A 17,152-nucleotide genomic window follows, 5' to 3' on the forward strand; every position below is an offset into this window, starting at 1 on the left:
GGTGTACATAAGTTATTTATGTTGATTTGTGGTGTTTAGCTCTAGCAACAAGGCAATAATAATAACGCTGTAGTTTTCCTTGTTTCTTTCAACTGATGATCTGTGTATTTATTACAAATATTAATTAACACTCACAAGCTACCAGGAGGCAAGTAATGGTTAGCGCTGGTGTGGTTAACTCCTTTATAGATAGGGAGGTTGAGGCATGGGTATTGTGGAATTTGCCATGTTGAGGCATGGGTATTGTGGAATTTGCCTAAGGTTATATAGCACTGTGTTCTGACTCAGATTCATTCAGATTTATTCCTTCCCTTTCTGTCTCCTGAATTAACGCTTTGTAATTTTGACCTAGGTGTGAGGACACGAAAAGGGTTTTTTTCTGTATCTGAGGTTTAGTGCTTGTTTTATAGAAGCAATATAGTATAGTGGTTAGAGTAGGCACTTTAGCATCTGATTTTTGTTTTTTTCTTAAGTCTTTAATGAATTTGTTACAATATTGCTTCTGTTTTATGTTTTGCACATGCCGGAAAGGTAATAGGCCTTGGCCCCTGGGCCTGGGCTTCGTCTCTTGTGCTGTCTCCTGTCCCTGTTGCCCCCGCGCGCTGGCCCGTCCGCGCTGTGCCAGGGGGTATTGGTCGTCTCGCGGCTCAGTTCACAGTAGCTGAAAGGGACAGTGTGTGATGTTCTCATTTCTGCCCATCGTTTTCAAAGGGAGGCTCTGGCCATTGCTCCTCGGGTAAAATGCAGAGGGAGTGCTTTTTAAGATGGGACTGTCAGTGTTGGGGACACTCCTTAATTACCAAAACGGAATCCCCTTCAGTTCCTCCAGCTGTGTTGTTTTGGCACAGAAGATGTGAGTAATAGGAACTGGAGCTAAGTTGGAGTGAAAAAACGCACCGGTCCCGCCGAATTTTCCATCGAAACAGTTGATTTGTGTTGTCTGTAGGAATTCTAAAGGGCGTACCGTTGCTTCCTAACCGGAGTCATTTGAGAGATCTACCTCTGTACGTTCAAATGATTAATTTTGAGACTTTGCTCATGTGTGCAGTAAACCCTTTAATTCCCTAAGACCTTCCTTTCCTCCATCTCCTACCCCATTAAGCCCGCTTCAGTTCATCTCCTGAATTTCTTTGGAATCTGTCAGCTCTCCCTCAACACCCTAATACTGAACTTGCCTGTGTGTTGCGATTAGGTCCTAACTAGTGTCCATATATCTTGTTTCCTTCCAATCCATTCTTCACACAAAAAACCTTCAAGGCAAGTTGGAACATTGCTCATAAACATCGCTCACAAACATTGTTTTGAGAATAGAAAACACAGTGTTTGTTGGCCTTTAAGACTCTGCGTGGTCTAGAATCCTCTCTGCTTCTCTAGCCCCATCTTGTGCCACTTGTGCCCTCACTTTCTATGCTTCAGATACACTGAATTAACCTTAGTTCTCACTCATCTGACAGAAGTCAGTTCAGATATTATTTTTCACTGTGATCCCTAGCATTAAGCAAGTTGATTATCACGTTTTGTATGAGGACTAAAACTAAACTGGGAAGTGGAAGAATTGAGTTTAAACTGTTTCAGTCAACACGCATGTATTAATGATACCTACATATTGAACACCGGGCTAGGTTTCATGAGGGATACAGAAGTTCTGGCCATCTCTGGTTTTGGATATCCCTTATTTGTTGAGACCTTTGCGTTGTTTGGTTGCCTTTTGTCTGTTTTCAAGATGGGAAAACAGGAACGAGGGAAGTATAGGTTATTACTAGGTGGGGTTGAACAAGTGGAGCAGCAAACTGCAAGGCAGAAAGAAGAGGGACGTACTATAGAGGGATATGATTTCCATTCTCAAGGCGCCTGCATCCTGTGCAGGGAGACAGCCTAACATAAAATGTGCCTAACAAAAAATATATTGACTTCTTACTAAAAATCTGCAGTTCATATAACCAAGGGGTTTATAACTTCTCCTTTAAAAGTGATATTCCTGGGACTTCCCTGGTGGTCCAGTGGTGAAGACTCTGCGCTTCCAATGCAGCAGGCGTGGGTTCAATTCCTGGTTGGGGAGCTAAGATCCCACATGCTGCGCAGCCAAAGAAATTTTTTTCAAAAGTTATACTCCTGTATTATTGAATTTAGTGGTTTAGATTTTGTTTTAATGTTAAGAAGATTTCAGTTTATTTACCAGGAACAAACAAAACATAATGTAAAAATAGTTTCCCAGAAACGATTTCCATCATTCTCTTCTTCCCTTTCTCCCGCAGACTGGTGTTTCATCTTTACAAGCTCTCTGTCTTTCCATAGGAAAGCTGTCTGGCTTGGAGGTTGCAATCCCAGGGAATTTTTCATCAGCGGGGAAGTCTCCATCACTACAGAGGGATCAAGGGAGAAGTCAGTCCCTGGTAAGTGAGATGCTCCCCCTAAACACCAACACAGCAGTCGTGTACCTTTTAAGGGGTTCAAGGGCAAGATGGGCTAGGCATTTCTACTAACTCTTCTTAAGGACCATGGACAGTGCCGTAAGCTACGAGGTAAGCGGTGACTGTTGTAATTCTTACTGGTGATCATTTCCTGTCACTGATTCTCGGCTTTCTTTGTATTTCATAGGACTGTTGTCAGTCCAATAGAAAATGAGTCTTATTTTTAAAAAACTGAAATGTTTTACAAAGCCTAGCATTCTCATATAGAGTCCTTTCCATTCTCCCCACTTTCCCAAGAGGCTATGAACGCTTCACACCATGAACTAGGAGAGGGGGTAGAGCCCTTTCTGATGAAATACATCAACAAAGACAGAGTCTTAGCCTGCTTGCTCTCTGGACAGGATCTCGGACTACAAGGTCTTCAATCCTGGTATAAATGAAGGAAGTGAGGACAGTTCAACTGGCACTCTCATAACAAGAGTTGTGAAACACCTTCCAAAGAGACTATAGCAGTAGATGAGGGAAGGGAGTGCTACAGTGTGGTAGTACAGGGGGAATGATCGGCTACAGCAGTGAAAAATGTGGTACCTATTGGTGTGCTCTCGGGGTTCTTGTACATGTAGCATAGATGACCTTTACAGTGGCCCTCTCACCTTCCCACCTGCATTAGGTGTTCTTTTTTTTTTAAATTTATGTTTATTTATTTATTTATTGTTTGAACTTATTTATTCTATGTGTTTATTTTTTTGGCTGCACTGGGTCTTCATTGCTGTGCACGGGCTTTCTCTAGTTGGCGGCTAGCGGGGGCTACTCTTGGTTGCGGTGTGCGGGCGTCTCATCGCGGTGGCGTCTATTGTTGCGGAGCATGCGCTCTAGGCGCGTGGGCTTCGGTAGTTGCGGCTCACGGGCTCTAGAATGCAGGCTCAGTAGTTGTGGCACATGGGCTTAGTTGCTCCACGGCATGTGGGATCTTCGCAGACCAGGGCTCGAACCCGTGTCCCCCGCATTGCATTGGCAGGTGGATTCTTAACCACTGCGCCACCAGGGAAGCCCTATTCTGTATACTTTTAAAATATTTTTTAAAATTTTACTTCTGAATCCACAGAGTTAAAAATCTTTTATTATTAAACCAAATAATATTTCTCTTTTAAAGGAGTCCTTTCTACCAAGTACCTGTATGTAAAGGTAAGACCGTGAACTGTGGGCTCTATGTAGACCGATCCATTTGATGTCAGAAGAGGTATAAAATACACTTTCACAGTTGGATTTCCTCTCCTGTGCTCTGCCACCAACATGAAAACAGCATACCCAGAGTAGCCTGGGTTTCAGTACAAGGCATGTGGAACAGACCCAAACCGTTTTTGCATCCTGATGCCAAACTCCAACTGACTCATAAGCCCATGAGTGAGGAAAGCAAATGTCTGTTGTTACGAAGCACTGAGATTTTCGAGGTTCTTATACAGTATCACGGTGGCAATAGGTAACTGACACATTAAAGGTGTTCTGTGTGATATTGATTAGACTATACATTTGGGGGGCATAATTTTATATCACAATAAAAATGTATAAGATATATAACCATCTCGGGTTTCCCTGATAGCGCAGTGGTTAAGAATCCGCCTGCCAATGCAGGGGACACGGGTGCCAGCCCTGGTCCGGGAAGATCCCCCATGCCGCGGAGCAACTAAGCCCATGTGCCACAACTACTGAGCCTGCGCTCTAGAGCCCGCGAGCCACAACTACTGAGCCCATGCACCGAAGCCCACGCGCCTAGAGCCCGTGCTCCACCACAAGAGAAGCCACCGCAATGAGAAGCCCGTGCACCGCAACGAAGAGTAGCCCCCGCTCGCCGCAACTAGAGAAAGGCTGCACGCAGCGATGAAGACCCAACACAGCCAAAAATAAAATAAATAAAAGTAAAAAAAAAAAAAAGAAAAGAAATATAACCATTTCAACATATAAATGTATTTATTCAAATTAAATTCAGTGCAATTTACATGTGGAACTAAGCAATTTTCTTTATACATTTAGGCATATTCCATTTATACCTACAGACAGGTAAACTTTTTGCACAAGTAGGAAAACTTAAAATATATTTTGAATAGATTTGTACAAACTGTTGAATACTTTAAAATTAGTAATTGAAAGTTCCCACCCTCATTTGGAGGTAGAATGGGAACTTAACTTTCCAGTTACTGGTCTGAAAAAGAAAATAACTTGCTATAATTTTGAATGTTATATAGTATAAGCACTATAAAAATATCACTGTCATGATAGCATAGGAACACTCTAAATGTAGACCTTATGGTAGAAATTGCTAGCTGTTCACCAAAACTCATTTCTTCTTCATCCTGGAAAGCACAGCTAAACTATTCCTAGTCAGTGGAAAGTGATGTGGGCCACACCTAGGCCTAGCCCATAAAAGCCTCCCAACATGTGCTCCTCCATGCTTTTCGTCCCTTCCAGTTGACTATGATGATGAATCCAAGGTTCCATGTTTTAAAGAAAGCAGAGTCACAGTCAACCTGGGTCCCTGCTCAACGTTTCTTGAGCAAGAAATAGACTGGTATTGTGTTTGCTATCTGTTCACTGTATCATGCAAAACAATAGTAAAAGAAACAATGCCAAATAGTTATCTACCTCCCTAAAATTGAACCTCTATAGTTTTTATGTTTTCATGAACTACTTGCATTCTTATGACAAGTATTATGAGTTGAAAATACGTCAGCCACAAGTAGCATGAGTTTCACATAGGTTGTTAACTTCACTAGAAATTGAAGTAAAAACATAATAAATTATATTCTCTTCATAGCTATGTAAATAAAAGATGTTTTAATCATGTACAACCTAATGCTTAAAATTAAAATTAGGTTTTCTAACTAGAAAGACCCAATCAAGAAATTTCTTAGTTAATGACACACAAAAGTTGGTAATGTGACCTAAAATTCTCTTACCATCTGTGCCATGAAGAACAGTAATCTGTTGGACTGAAGATGATGAAGCAAACTTGACAGGAACTTTGCCCAACTTCTGTGTACTGAGGTCTGGAATATCATGTCCACGATCTTCAGCATTAACAAAAATCTCAGATGAAAACATGGTTTTTCCTGGACTCTCTGTTGTTATCTGAGTGACTGCATCAGATGATAATTTTCCAGAGAAGGGAGAAAACGGGGTCTTAATCTCCTTTGGTGATCTGAACAAAAAAGAGAAAGCACACAGCAGGTCATATCCTTGGCTTATCAAATACTGTAATTTCTTTCCAAATGTGGCTTCAATATTTTTTGGAGACACATCCAACTCAAATGGTTAAGTTATTTCTGCAGTACCCTGTGCTTTTTTACATACTTATTACAGGGTGATCATGCATGAGTTTACTTTTACTTATTTTAAAATCTACTTTTATTTTGGATTTAGAATGCTATTATATAAGGAAAGGGTACTTTTCAGTTGAAGTGGAAAGATATCCATTAAAAAATAATTACTGGAAGTCCACTATAAATTAGGGGACTATGCTAAACGCATAGAGTGTACAAAAATAAAAAAGAAACAGAGCCTTTCCTCAAAAAGTTTATATGTCAGTGGGGGAACCAGAGGTTTTTAAGGTTGTAATTATGTATATAGATTATAAAGAATCCATATTAAAACATAATGGAGTAAATAAATGAGTGTATAAATAAATAAATAATAGGAGGGAGGGAGAAGACAAATCTTGCCAACAGAAGAATTCCATATGTAGGTAACCTCCCCCCCGCCCCCCCCCGGCATCCATCTCCTCCCCAAGGAGGTGGAGGTGAAGCTTAATCTTCCCCTTAAGTCCAGTCCTGGGCTGGCCTTAATGATTGAATTCCAGAGACAGTATAAAATGGGAGAAAAAGTAACTTTACAGTGGAGAAACCAAGCAAACACCATGTTATGCAAGTGATGATGTTTCACATCACCAGTGATGTCACGGAGACACTACATACTCTCTGTTATGATGTGATGAGACGGTTACTTCGCTTCTGCGGTATTCTTTGTCAAAACCTATAACTCCAGTCGAATCATGAGAAAAACATCAGCCAAACCCAGACTGAGAACAATTCTACAAAATATCAGACAAATATTCCTCAAGACTGTCAAAATCATGAAAAACAAGGAAGGAATGAGGAACTGTCATAGACCAGAGAAGACTAAGGAGACATGACAACTAACTAAGTGGAATGTGATATACTGGATTGGGTCCTAGAACAGAAAAAGGTCATTAACAGGAAAACTGGTGAAATCCAAAAAAAGTCTTAAGTTTAGTTAATAGTAATGTATAAATGTTGGCTTTTTAATTTTGAAAAATATACTATGGTAGTATAAGATGTTAGCAATAGGAAAAACTGGGAGAGAGGTAAAGGGAACTCTGTTTGTATCTTTTCTGCAGATTTGAAATTATTTGAAAATGAAAAAGGTCATTTTTAAAAAATGGAGTAATACTGTATTGTATTATATCACAGAAGAAGAAGACCTTTTAAAAGGTCTTTTAAATCTCTACCCTCTATATACTATTCACTAATTAAAAGGACAATTATGAGAAAAGAAAATAGGCCCATCTCCCTTATGTATACAGAAGCAAAAATCATACACAAAATGTTAGACAATCAAATGTAGAGTGTGTGAGTGAGTGAATGTGTGTGTGTGTGTGTGTGTGTGTGTGTGTGTGTGTGTGTGAATTCCTACCAAGTTGTTTTACTCCAGAAATGCAAGGTGAGTTAACATTCAAATATCAATAAATGTCATGCACCACATCCATAAAATAAAGGAGAAAATGTATATGATCATATCAGTATAGTCAGATAAAGCATTTGATAAAATTCAATAATTATGTATGATTAAAAACTCATAGCAAAGGGAAACTACAAAAAACTTTAGAGCCACCATCCTATTTATAGTGAAATGTGGAGAACGTCCACTGTAAGATTAGGAACAAAATAAGAATGCCAACTCTTACCTTTTCTATTCAACCTATTAGTAAAAGTATTAAATGGCATTAGCAGTAAGGCAGGAAAAAGAAATCAGAAATATAAGGCTAAGAAAGGAAGAAATCATACTGTCACTTTCCATAGTTGATATAATTAAGGATACAGAAAATCCAAAACCATCTACAGATAACTTATTAGAATATCAGTTAGTTTTTAGAAGAGTTGCCAGATAAGAGACCAAACATTAAAAAATTCCACTAACATTTTTCTGTGTCTGAAAAGTTATAAAATTAAAAACTAAAAAATATGCCATCTACATTATCATCAAAACATCATATACCTAATAATAAGTGTAATAAAAAATGTAAGAACCCTATTAGAATAGAAAACTATTGATATATCATAGAGAGAAATTAAAGGTGATCTAAATAGGATTTCTGCTTTGAGGCAGGATGTATAGGCATACCTCACTTTATTGCACTTCACTTTATTGTACCTTGCAGATAATGCTTTTTTTTTTTTTTTTACAAATTGAAGGTTTGTGGCAACCCTGTGTCAAGCAGCTCTACTGGTGGTGCCATTTTTCCAACAGCATTTGCTCACTTCGTGTCTCTATGTCATGTTTTGGTAAGTCTCACAATATTTCAAACTTTTTCACTATTATACTTGTTACATGATCTGTGATCAGTGATCTTTGATGTTACTATTGCAAAAAGATTACAGCTTGCTGAAGGCTCAGATGATGGGTAGCATTCTTAAAGTCTACTTTCAAATTAAGATATGTACTTTTTTTAGACATAATGCTATTGCACACTTAATAGACTACAGTATAGCATAAACATAACTTTTACATGCACTGGGAAACCAAACAACTCGTGTGACTTGCTTTCTTATGATATTCTCCTTATTGTGGTGTCTGGGACCAAAGCCATATCTCCATAATAATATGCCTGCACTAGGTAGGCACAGGCCATCACTCCTGCTGCAACGAGCAAACAAACTTGAATAAAAGATCATCGAGCTAAGGAAGCAATCAAGAAACAATATCAACTAATATGCTAGAGAGGGACATTTAGAGATTTGGAGCAGGGGTTTGGTGTAGGGAGACATACTCCACTGGAAAAGAGAAATCACCATATCTTTTGATGAACTCATTTGCTGGCATGATGGAGTGAAATCTAGCAGAATGTCAAGCCGATTTCCCCCACAGGACATTTCCTTAGTGTCAGGGTGGTATAGGATGATGGGGGACTGAGCCAAGAAAGCAGAGTGAAATTTCCTGCACAGTCATGGCACTAACAAACCAAATCCCGCTAGATAAAGGGGCCTGTGACAATCATTAGGTCTCCTCTTCAAGACATTTGCCAGTTTTTGAACCTATATAAAGCAGGAAGCTAAATACCTAATGCCTGAGGGAGAGAACTTTCCAAAGTGAGGAATTAGAGACCTACCAGACTCACAGTAAAAACCCAGAAGTGCCATCCCCAAGAAGGGGGCTGAGTCAGAAAAAGTGAAGTCATCTGCAATGTTTCAGTGTTTATGAGACAAATTTTCACTGAGAAAGTGTAACGGCAACAAATACATAGCTGGTCTCTCCTTACATTTGCCATACTCTGAAGCTGTGAGAACTGAGAGCCTAAAGAGCTGAATTCAAACATCTGAAAGACTGAAGTCAATAACTGACTGTATTTATTGAAGAATCAAAGACCTGTCAGGCTCACAGCAAAAATCCAGGGAGGCCACAAATTAGGAAAAATCATAGGTAGGATGAGACAACTAAAGCTCCAACCCAGTTCTGACCTAGTAAAATTCCTGAAATGACTGAAATGATCAGCCACTCTGATTAACAGAGAAAAGGGTAAATCTTCTCTGGTGCAAAGTAATAGCATCTTCAGTCTCTATGAATTTTTTATTCACCACGTCCAGCACACAATCAAAAATTATGAAATTCCTGAAGCAGGAAAAAGTGACTAAAACTTAAGACAAAAAAAAAAAAAAAAAAAAAAAACCAAGAAAAATTGATTTAGAGGGAATTCAGATTCTGGAGTTAGCACAGAACTTTAAAATGACTATATTGAGAGTAAAAGATGGGGATTAATAGATTAAAATATGGAGAATCTCAACAGAAAATTGGAATCAATTTTAAAAAATCAAATACAGATAAATGAAAAATAAGAAAACTGATCCCCAGCAGACCTTAGGGAATACTAGAAGAAATTTTTTTGGGCTGAAGTAAAATGGCCCAACATAGAACAGAGCTGGGCTCTCGGTCCCATATTGAACTCGAGTTGGAAGAGGCGAGTCCGGTCTCAAAACGGAGGTAAAACCGCCGCCCGGTCGCCCCCAGCCCGACTCCGGCCGCCGCCGCCGCCGGGGGGAGGAGGGCCATGATCCAAAGGAACCAGAACAGTTGAGAAAACTGTTTATTGGTGGTCTGAGCTTTGAAACTACAGACGATAGCTTAAGAGAACATTTTGAGAAATGGGGCACACTTACAGATTGTGTGGTGATGAGAGACCCCCAGACAAACCGTTCCAGGGGCTTTGGTTTTGTGACTTACTCTTGGGTTGAAGAGGTGGATGCAGCAATGTGTGCTCGACCACACAAGGTTGATGGGCGTGTAGTGGAACCAAAGAGAGCTGTTTCTAGAGAGGATTCTGTAAAGCCTGGTGCCCGTCTAACAGTGAAGAAAATTTTTGTTGGTGGTATTAAAGAAGATACAGAAGAATGTAATTCGAGAGACTACTTTGAAAAGTATGGCAAGATTGAAACCATAGGAGTTATGGAAGACAGGCAGAGTGGAAAAAAGAGAGGATTTGCTTTTGTAACTTTTGATGATCATGATACAGTTGATAAAATTGTTGTTCAGAAATACCACACTATTAATGGGCATAATTGTAAGTGAAAAAGGCCCTTTCTAAACAAGAAATGCAATCTGCTGGATCACAGAGAGGTCGTGGAGGTGGATCTGGCAACTTTATGGGTCGTGGAGGAAACTTTGGAGGTGGTGGAGGTAACTTTGGCCGTGGTGGAAACTTTGGTGGAAGAGGAGGCTATGGTGGTGGAGGTGGTGGCAGCAGAGGTAGTTATGGAGGAGGTGATGGTGGATAAAACGGATTTGGAGGCGACGGTGGTAACGATGGTGGTGGTCCTGGTTACAGTAGTAGAGGAGGCTATGGTGGTGGTGGACCAGGATATGGAAACCAAGATGGTGGATATGGTGGCGGTGGTGGAGGATATGATGCTTACAATGAAGGAGGAAATTTTGGAGGTAACTATGGTGGTGGTGGTGGGAGCTATAATGATTTTGGAAATTATAGTGGACAACAGCAATCAAATTATGGACCCATGAAGGGGGGCAGTTTTGGTGGAAGAAGCTCGGGAAGTCCCTATGGTGGTGGTTATGGATCTGGTGGTGGAAGTGGTGGATATGGTAGCAGAAGGTTCTCAAAACTCAGAAGAAAAGGGCTACAGTTCTTAGCAGGAGAGAGAGCGAGGAGTTGTCAGGAAAGCTGCAGGTTACTTTGAGACAGTCGTCCCAAATGCATTAGAGGAACTGTAAAAACCTGCCGCAGAAGGAACGATGATCCATAGTCAGAAAAGTTACTGCAGCTTAAACAGGAAACCCTTCTTGTTCAGGACTGTCCTAGCCACAGTTTGCAAAAAGTGCAGCTATTGATTCATGCAACGGAGGGTCAATTAGATGTACATTCCTGAGGTCTTTTATCTGTTGTAGCTTTGTCTTTTTCTTTTCATTACATCAGGTATATTGCCCTGTAAATTGTGGTAGTGGTACCAGGAATAAAAAATTAAGGAATTTTAAACTTTTCAATATTTGTGTAGTTCAGTTTTTCTACATTTTAGTACAGAAACTTTAACAAAATGCAGTTTTGAAGGTGTTTCCTTGTGAGTTAACAAGTAAAGAAGATCATTGTTCATTAATATTTTGTATGAATTTTGCTAAAGTTAACTGTAAAGAAACACCTGCTGACTTGCAGTTTAAGGGGATCTATTCTCCCCATTTCCAAACCATGAAATGAATGGGCTCTGACATGTGGAGAGAATAGATATTTGTATGTTTGCAATGTGTGTTTTAGATAATAGAATTGGGTATTTAAATTAGCATATTTGTGAATTTAATAGCTTTAAGATTTACTTCAAATGAAAAATCTCAGAATTCAAAAAAAAAAAAACAAAAGAACAGAGCTGGGAGCGCGATTGGCGCTGCCTGCGGGGGAGGAGCGCCGCCGCCGCCGCGAGCTGGGAGCTCGATTGGCGCTCCCTGCGGGGGAGGAGCGCCGCCGCCGCCGCCGCCGCGAGCTGGGAGCTCGACTGGCGCTCCCTGCGGGGGAGGAGCGCCGCCGTCGCCGCCGCGAGCCGGGAGCTCGATTGTCGCTGCCTGCGGGGGAGGAGCGCCGCCGCCGCGAGCTGGGAGCTCGCTTGGCACTGCCTGCGGGGGAGGAGCGCCGCCGCCGCCGCCGCCGCCGCGAGCTGGATTGGCGCTGCCTGCGGGGGAGGAGCGCCGCCGCGGCCGCCGCCGCGAGCTGGGAGCTCGTTTGGCGCTGCCTGCGGGGGAGGAGCGCCGCCGCCGCCGCCGCCGCGAGCTGGGAGCTCCATTGGCGCTGCCTGCGGGGGAGGAGCGCCGCCGCCGCCGCCGCCGCCGCCGCCGCCGCCGCCGCGAGCTGGGAGCTCGACTGGCGCTCCCTGCGGGGGAGGAGCGCCGCCGCCGCCGCCGCCGCGAGCTGGGAGCTCGATTGGCGCTGCCTGTGGGGGAGGAGCGCCGCCGCCGTCGCCGCCGCGAGCTGGGAGCTCGCTTGGCGCTGCCTGCGGGGGAGGAGCGCCGCCGCCGCGAGCTGGGAGCTCGCTTGGCACTGCCTGCGGGGGAGGAGCGCCGCCGCCGCCGCCGCCGCCGCGAGCTGGATTGGCGCTGCCTGCGGGGGAGGAGCGCCGCCGCCGCCGCCGCCGCGAGCTGGGAGCTCGTTTGGCGCTGCCTGCGGGGGAGGAGCGCCGCCGCCGCCGCCGCGAACTGGGAGCTCGATTGGCGCTGCCCTGCGGGGGAGGAGCGCCGCCGCCGCCGCCGCCGCCGCCGCCACGAGCTGGGAGCTCGATTGGCGCTGCCTGCGGGGGAGGAGCGCCGCCGCCGCGAGCTGGGAGCTCGATTGGCGCTGCCTGCGTGGGAGGAGCGCCGCCGCCGTCGCCGCCGCGAGCTGGGAGCTCGGTTGGCGCTGCCTGCGGGGGAGGAGCGCCGCCGCCGCCGCCGCGAGCTGGGAGCTCGACTGGCGCTCCCTGCGGGGGAGGAGCGCCGCCGTCGCCGCCGCGAGCCGGGAGCTCGATTGTCGCTGCCTGCGGGGGAGGAGCGCCGCCGCCGCGAGCTGGGAGCTCGCTTGGCACTGCCTGCGGGGGAGGAGCGCCGCCGCCGCCGCCGCCGCCGCGAGCTGGATTGGCGCTGCTTGCGGGGGAGGAGCGCCGCCGCCGCCGCCGCCGCGAGCTGGGAGCTCGATTGGCGCTGCCTGCGGGGGAGGAGCGCCGCCGCGGCCGCGAGCTGGGAGCTCGATTGGCGCTGCCTGCGGGGGAGGAGCGCCGCCGCCGTCGCCGCCGCGAGCTGGGAGCTCGATTGGCGCTGCCTGCGTGGGAGGAGCGCCGCCGCCGTCGCCGCCGCGAGCTGGGAGCTCGATTGGCGCTGCCTGCGTGGGAGGAGCGCCGCCGCCGTCGCCGCCGCGAGCTGGGAGCTCGATTGGCGCTGCCTGCGTGGGAGGAGCGCCGCCGCCGCCGCCGCCCCCGCCGTCGCAGTCGTCGTGAGTGAAGAAGCGCCTCGGTGACGCCTGGTGAGGGCCCTCGCCGACGCCTGGGCTTACCTGCCGCCCGGCCAGCTCCGCTCGTTTCCCGTCCCCCGCGGCCCGGCGCGGGGCAGGCCTGCCAGGGCCATGGAGGACGAGGTGGTCCGCATTGCCAAGAAGATGGACAAGATGGTGCAGAAGAAAAACGCGGTGAGCGCGGCGGGCGGCGCGGGCCGGAGGGAGGCCGGGCGGCGGGCGGGGGCCAGTCGGCCTGAGGGGGCTCCCGGCCCGCGGTGAGCGCGGCGGGTGCTGCGAGACGGCGGCGAGGCCCGCGCTCTGGGGAGGGGTTCCTGGGGAGGGGGGAGCTTCGTGTCCCGCGGCCGCGTCCCGGGCAGGGGTTCTGGGGGGCGTCCTGTCCCGCAGCTGCGTCCCGGGCAGGGGTCTGGGGGGCGTCCTGTCCCGCAGCTGCGTCCCGGGCAGGGGTTCTGGGGGGCGTCCTGTCCCGCGGCCGCGTCCCGGGGAGGGGGTCCGGTCCCGCGGCCACCGGCGCTGGGATCCGCCCTGGGCGCCCGAGGCCCCTCGTGATTAGCGCAGCCCGGTAAACTCTATGGAGGCATCCTCCTCATTATTTTAAACGTGACGGTGGTAAAGCCTCGCTGGTTTAGCTGAAGAGTGCAGAGAGCCCTCCCTGTTTGAAAGAATTGGTTCTCTTTCCCGGGCTCATTGGCCAGCAGCGAGAAAACAACATCAAACAGAGGTTTGTGATCAGTTTTAGACATGAAACTGTTCAAGCAAAACGTGAATTTCCTGGATCTTATTTTTGAGGAAGGCTGAACATTCCCTTGATTGTCTCAACTCCCCTGCATGTTTGCTTAGCAATTAAAAAAGGTGAACTACGCCAGTGTACTTGGCAAGTTGCTAAACTTTTTGGAAAAAGTGGATCTTGTTAGGCCGCGGAGTGCGGGGAGCTGTGTTTAAGGCATTGCCGCCGACGAGGCTGTGCTGCCGGCTGGATTTGGACACATGTCGTTGCTGGTCCTCTCAGTGGTTTACAGTTGCTACCGGTGGCGTTTTCTGTCACTGATAACGTGTGCACGTGAACGTGGTCTCTTGCGGTTTGTATGAGGTGCTCCAGTTTCTGCATTTCTTTCCACCTGTGTGGGCCACTCTCAGTCCCTTGCTTCCGAGTCGTCTGTATTTTCAGCTAAACTTCTGAAATTCTAAGTCCAACGAATGTGAAGGAGAGAAGGGCTGCTCTGATTTGCACAGCACTTTGGAGTTACAAAGCGTTTGTGCAGAATTCTTTGGGGACTCATGACAGCTGTGTTGCATTCATTTTACAGAATAAGAAACTGAGTCAGACCAAGCAGTTCACCTCCTTAAATGAAGTGTGCGTTGTGGATTAAGCCAGGACCCGAGTTTTCTGCTGGGCAGCATGCAGAAGTAGTGTTAAACACCGAATTCTTAAGACTTCAGACTTGGTGTGCGCCTCTTTTCCTTTAACAGGTGCATTGCCCGGCGTGTAATTTCATACCCTGTTCATCTGTCTTTGCAATTTTGGCTTTTTAAAGGATTTCCTGTTTGTTTTCTGTTGCAGACGTTGCCGGTGCCATTTATTTTTTCTGTTGATACAGGCCTTTCATTCCTCACTGCAAGTGATGAGTTCTGTATATTTGATTGGCTGAACGTTTCTGTTATTCTGTTTAAACTGGCAAGTTTTTTTTCTTTGCCTAGAGAACCCTAGACTCCCCTAGTAGAAGCTGGCTCCTAGGGAAAAAGGCCGTTTCTTGGGTAATTTTTTTCTCGAACTCAGGCTATAAAATGTGTACCTTTTAATCATCTAGTGCACTAGGTGTTTTTGTTTGTTTCCTTTCCTTGAAATAGACGTTTCCTAGAAATGAGGAATTCCTTAGTGAGCAAGTATGGAGAAGACCAGTTTGTATTTATCTGCAGTTCTCAAATTATAAACATATAATGCGTCAGCAGGAGAATGAGGATAAGCTCCACAGATGATCCTCAAGTCTCACTTTTCTTTTCAAATCTTATATTTCTAGTAGTACAGAACTTTACCAATATAAAAACTTGCCCCCCCCCCCCCAAAAAAAAGAACACAACTGCAGGAAAGAACAAAGAGCACTTAAAGTGTGTGTGTGTCTAATATATACATGTACATATACCCAGGTACATACACCTTTATATTTATATGTTATTTTGTAAATAAGTGACAATAATAATGTCTTGTGGAGATGTAGAACAGAAGTATACAACGAAAGCACAAACAGCAGGAGGGGCAAATGGAGTTAAACTGTTCAACCTCCATGGGATGGTTCCATGGAGGAGGCAGAGAGGGGGATGGGATCCTCGAAGAGCTGCTGAAGACCTTGCATTTTTTGCAGATCTCTTTAGAATGCTACTTGCATATTGTGCTCTCACTGAATGCACCTGGCTGAGCTATGGCACATTAGCACGGTAAACATTTGTCAGATTTGCCCTAGTCAGAAAATTTTCTATACCTGCCATCCTGCTTGGCACTTAAAAAAAAATTTTCTTTTTTTAAGCTCTCTATGATATAGGGATGATGGGTGAAGAAGGTAGGCTGCAGGGTAATATGTAGTATGTATGATCCCATTTTGATACAGTAAACAGAAAGTATTAAATGCATGCCTGTTTGTATGAGCAGTGAGTTTGCATGGTTATCTCAAGAGGGAGGGAATGGGACGGGTAGAGAAAGAGACTGACCACAGACTATTGTTTTACTTGTTACAAGAGGCATGTGTTGCCTTCATTTCTGATTAAACTTTTTGTGTCCAGATTATTGTAGGTTTACATGCAGTTGTAAGAAATAATAGTGCGATAGCTCCTGTGTGTCCTTTACCCAGTTTTCCCCAATGGTAACATCTTACAGAATCATAGTATACTGTCACAACCTGGGTATTGCCATTGACACAGTCAAGATAGAGAACATTTCCATCCCACAGGATCTCTCCTGATGCCATTTTATAGCCACTGCTGCTCCCCCACTCCCCACCAAATCATAGTGATCTGATAGTGCAGTGGATAAAGTTGCAATAAAGTTTTTGTGCAGATGATCAAGGGAAAATACCCCCTGGGGAAGATGGCCCATCTCCCACTCCCCCGGCCCTATCTGTCCCTGGCAACCTGTCATTTCAAGAATGTTATGTGGGACTTCCCTGGTGGCGCAGCGGTTAAGAATCTGCCTGCCATTGCAGGGGACATGGGTTTGATCCCTTGTCCGGGAAGATCCCACATGCCGCGGAGCAGCTAAGCCCATGCGCCACAACGACTGAGCCTGCGCTTTAGAGCCCGGGAGCCACAACTACTGAGCCCACGTGCCACAACTACTGAAGCCCGCGTGCCTAGAGCCCGTGCTCTGCAACAAGAGAAGCCACCGCAGCGAGAAGCCCGCACACTGCAACAAAGAGTAGCCCCCGCTCGCCGCAACTAGAGAAAGCCCACACGCAGCAACGAAGACCCAACGCAGCCAAAAATAAAATAAATTAACTAATTAATTAAAAAAAAAGAATGTTATGTGAATAAAATCATATAGTGTGTAACCTTTTTTTTTTTTTAAGTAAAAAAAATTTTTTTTTGGCTGCGCTGCCGGTTGTGCGATCTTAGTTCCCCGACCAAGGATTGAACCCAGCCCAGGTAGTGAAAGTGCTGAGTGCTAAACACTGGACCGCCAGGGAATTCCCAGTATGCAACCTTTTGGATTGGCCTTTTTCAATCAGTGTAATTCCCTGGAGAGTCATCCAAATTGCATGAATCAACAGTGCTCCTCTTTTTTAAAAAAAAATTTATTTATTTATTTATTTGGCTGTGCGGGTCTTTAGTTGCAGCATGCGGGATCTAGTTCCCTGACCAGGGATGGAACCTGGGCCCCCTGCATTGAGAGTGCAGAGTCTTAACCGCTGGAACACCAGAGAGGTCCCAGTGCCGCTTTCTTTTTAATTGCTGAGTAGTATTCCATGGTTTGGCTGTACTTCAGTTTGTT

At 45.6% G+C, this 17,152-nt stretch overlaps 1 protein-coding gene across 1 annotated transcript in view; it reads left to right on the forward strand.

Annotated features, from left to right (window-relative positions):
* The window catches only part of LOC309622284 (uncharacterized protein), a gene marked incomplete at both ends in the record, with an annotated part of 37,023 nt that overhangs the window by 8,282 nt on the left and 11,589 nt on the right, over positions 1–17,152 (forward strand). The window contains 3 exon segments of the mRNA XM_082409406.1: positions 9,656–10,256; positions 10,262–10,468; positions 10,472–10,803. Coding sequence (XP_082265532.1) covers positions 9,656–10,256; positions 10,262–10,468; positions 10,472–10,803 — 1,140 coding nt within the window.

This window comes from Balaenoptera borealis, assembly GCF_965194805.1.
Source record: "Balaenoptera borealis genome assembly, contig: HAP1_SCAFFOLD_1992, whole genome shotgun sequence".
Lineage (NCBI taxonomy): Eukaryota > Metazoa > Chordata > Mammalia > Artiodactyla > Balaenopteridae > Balaenoptera > Balaenoptera borealis.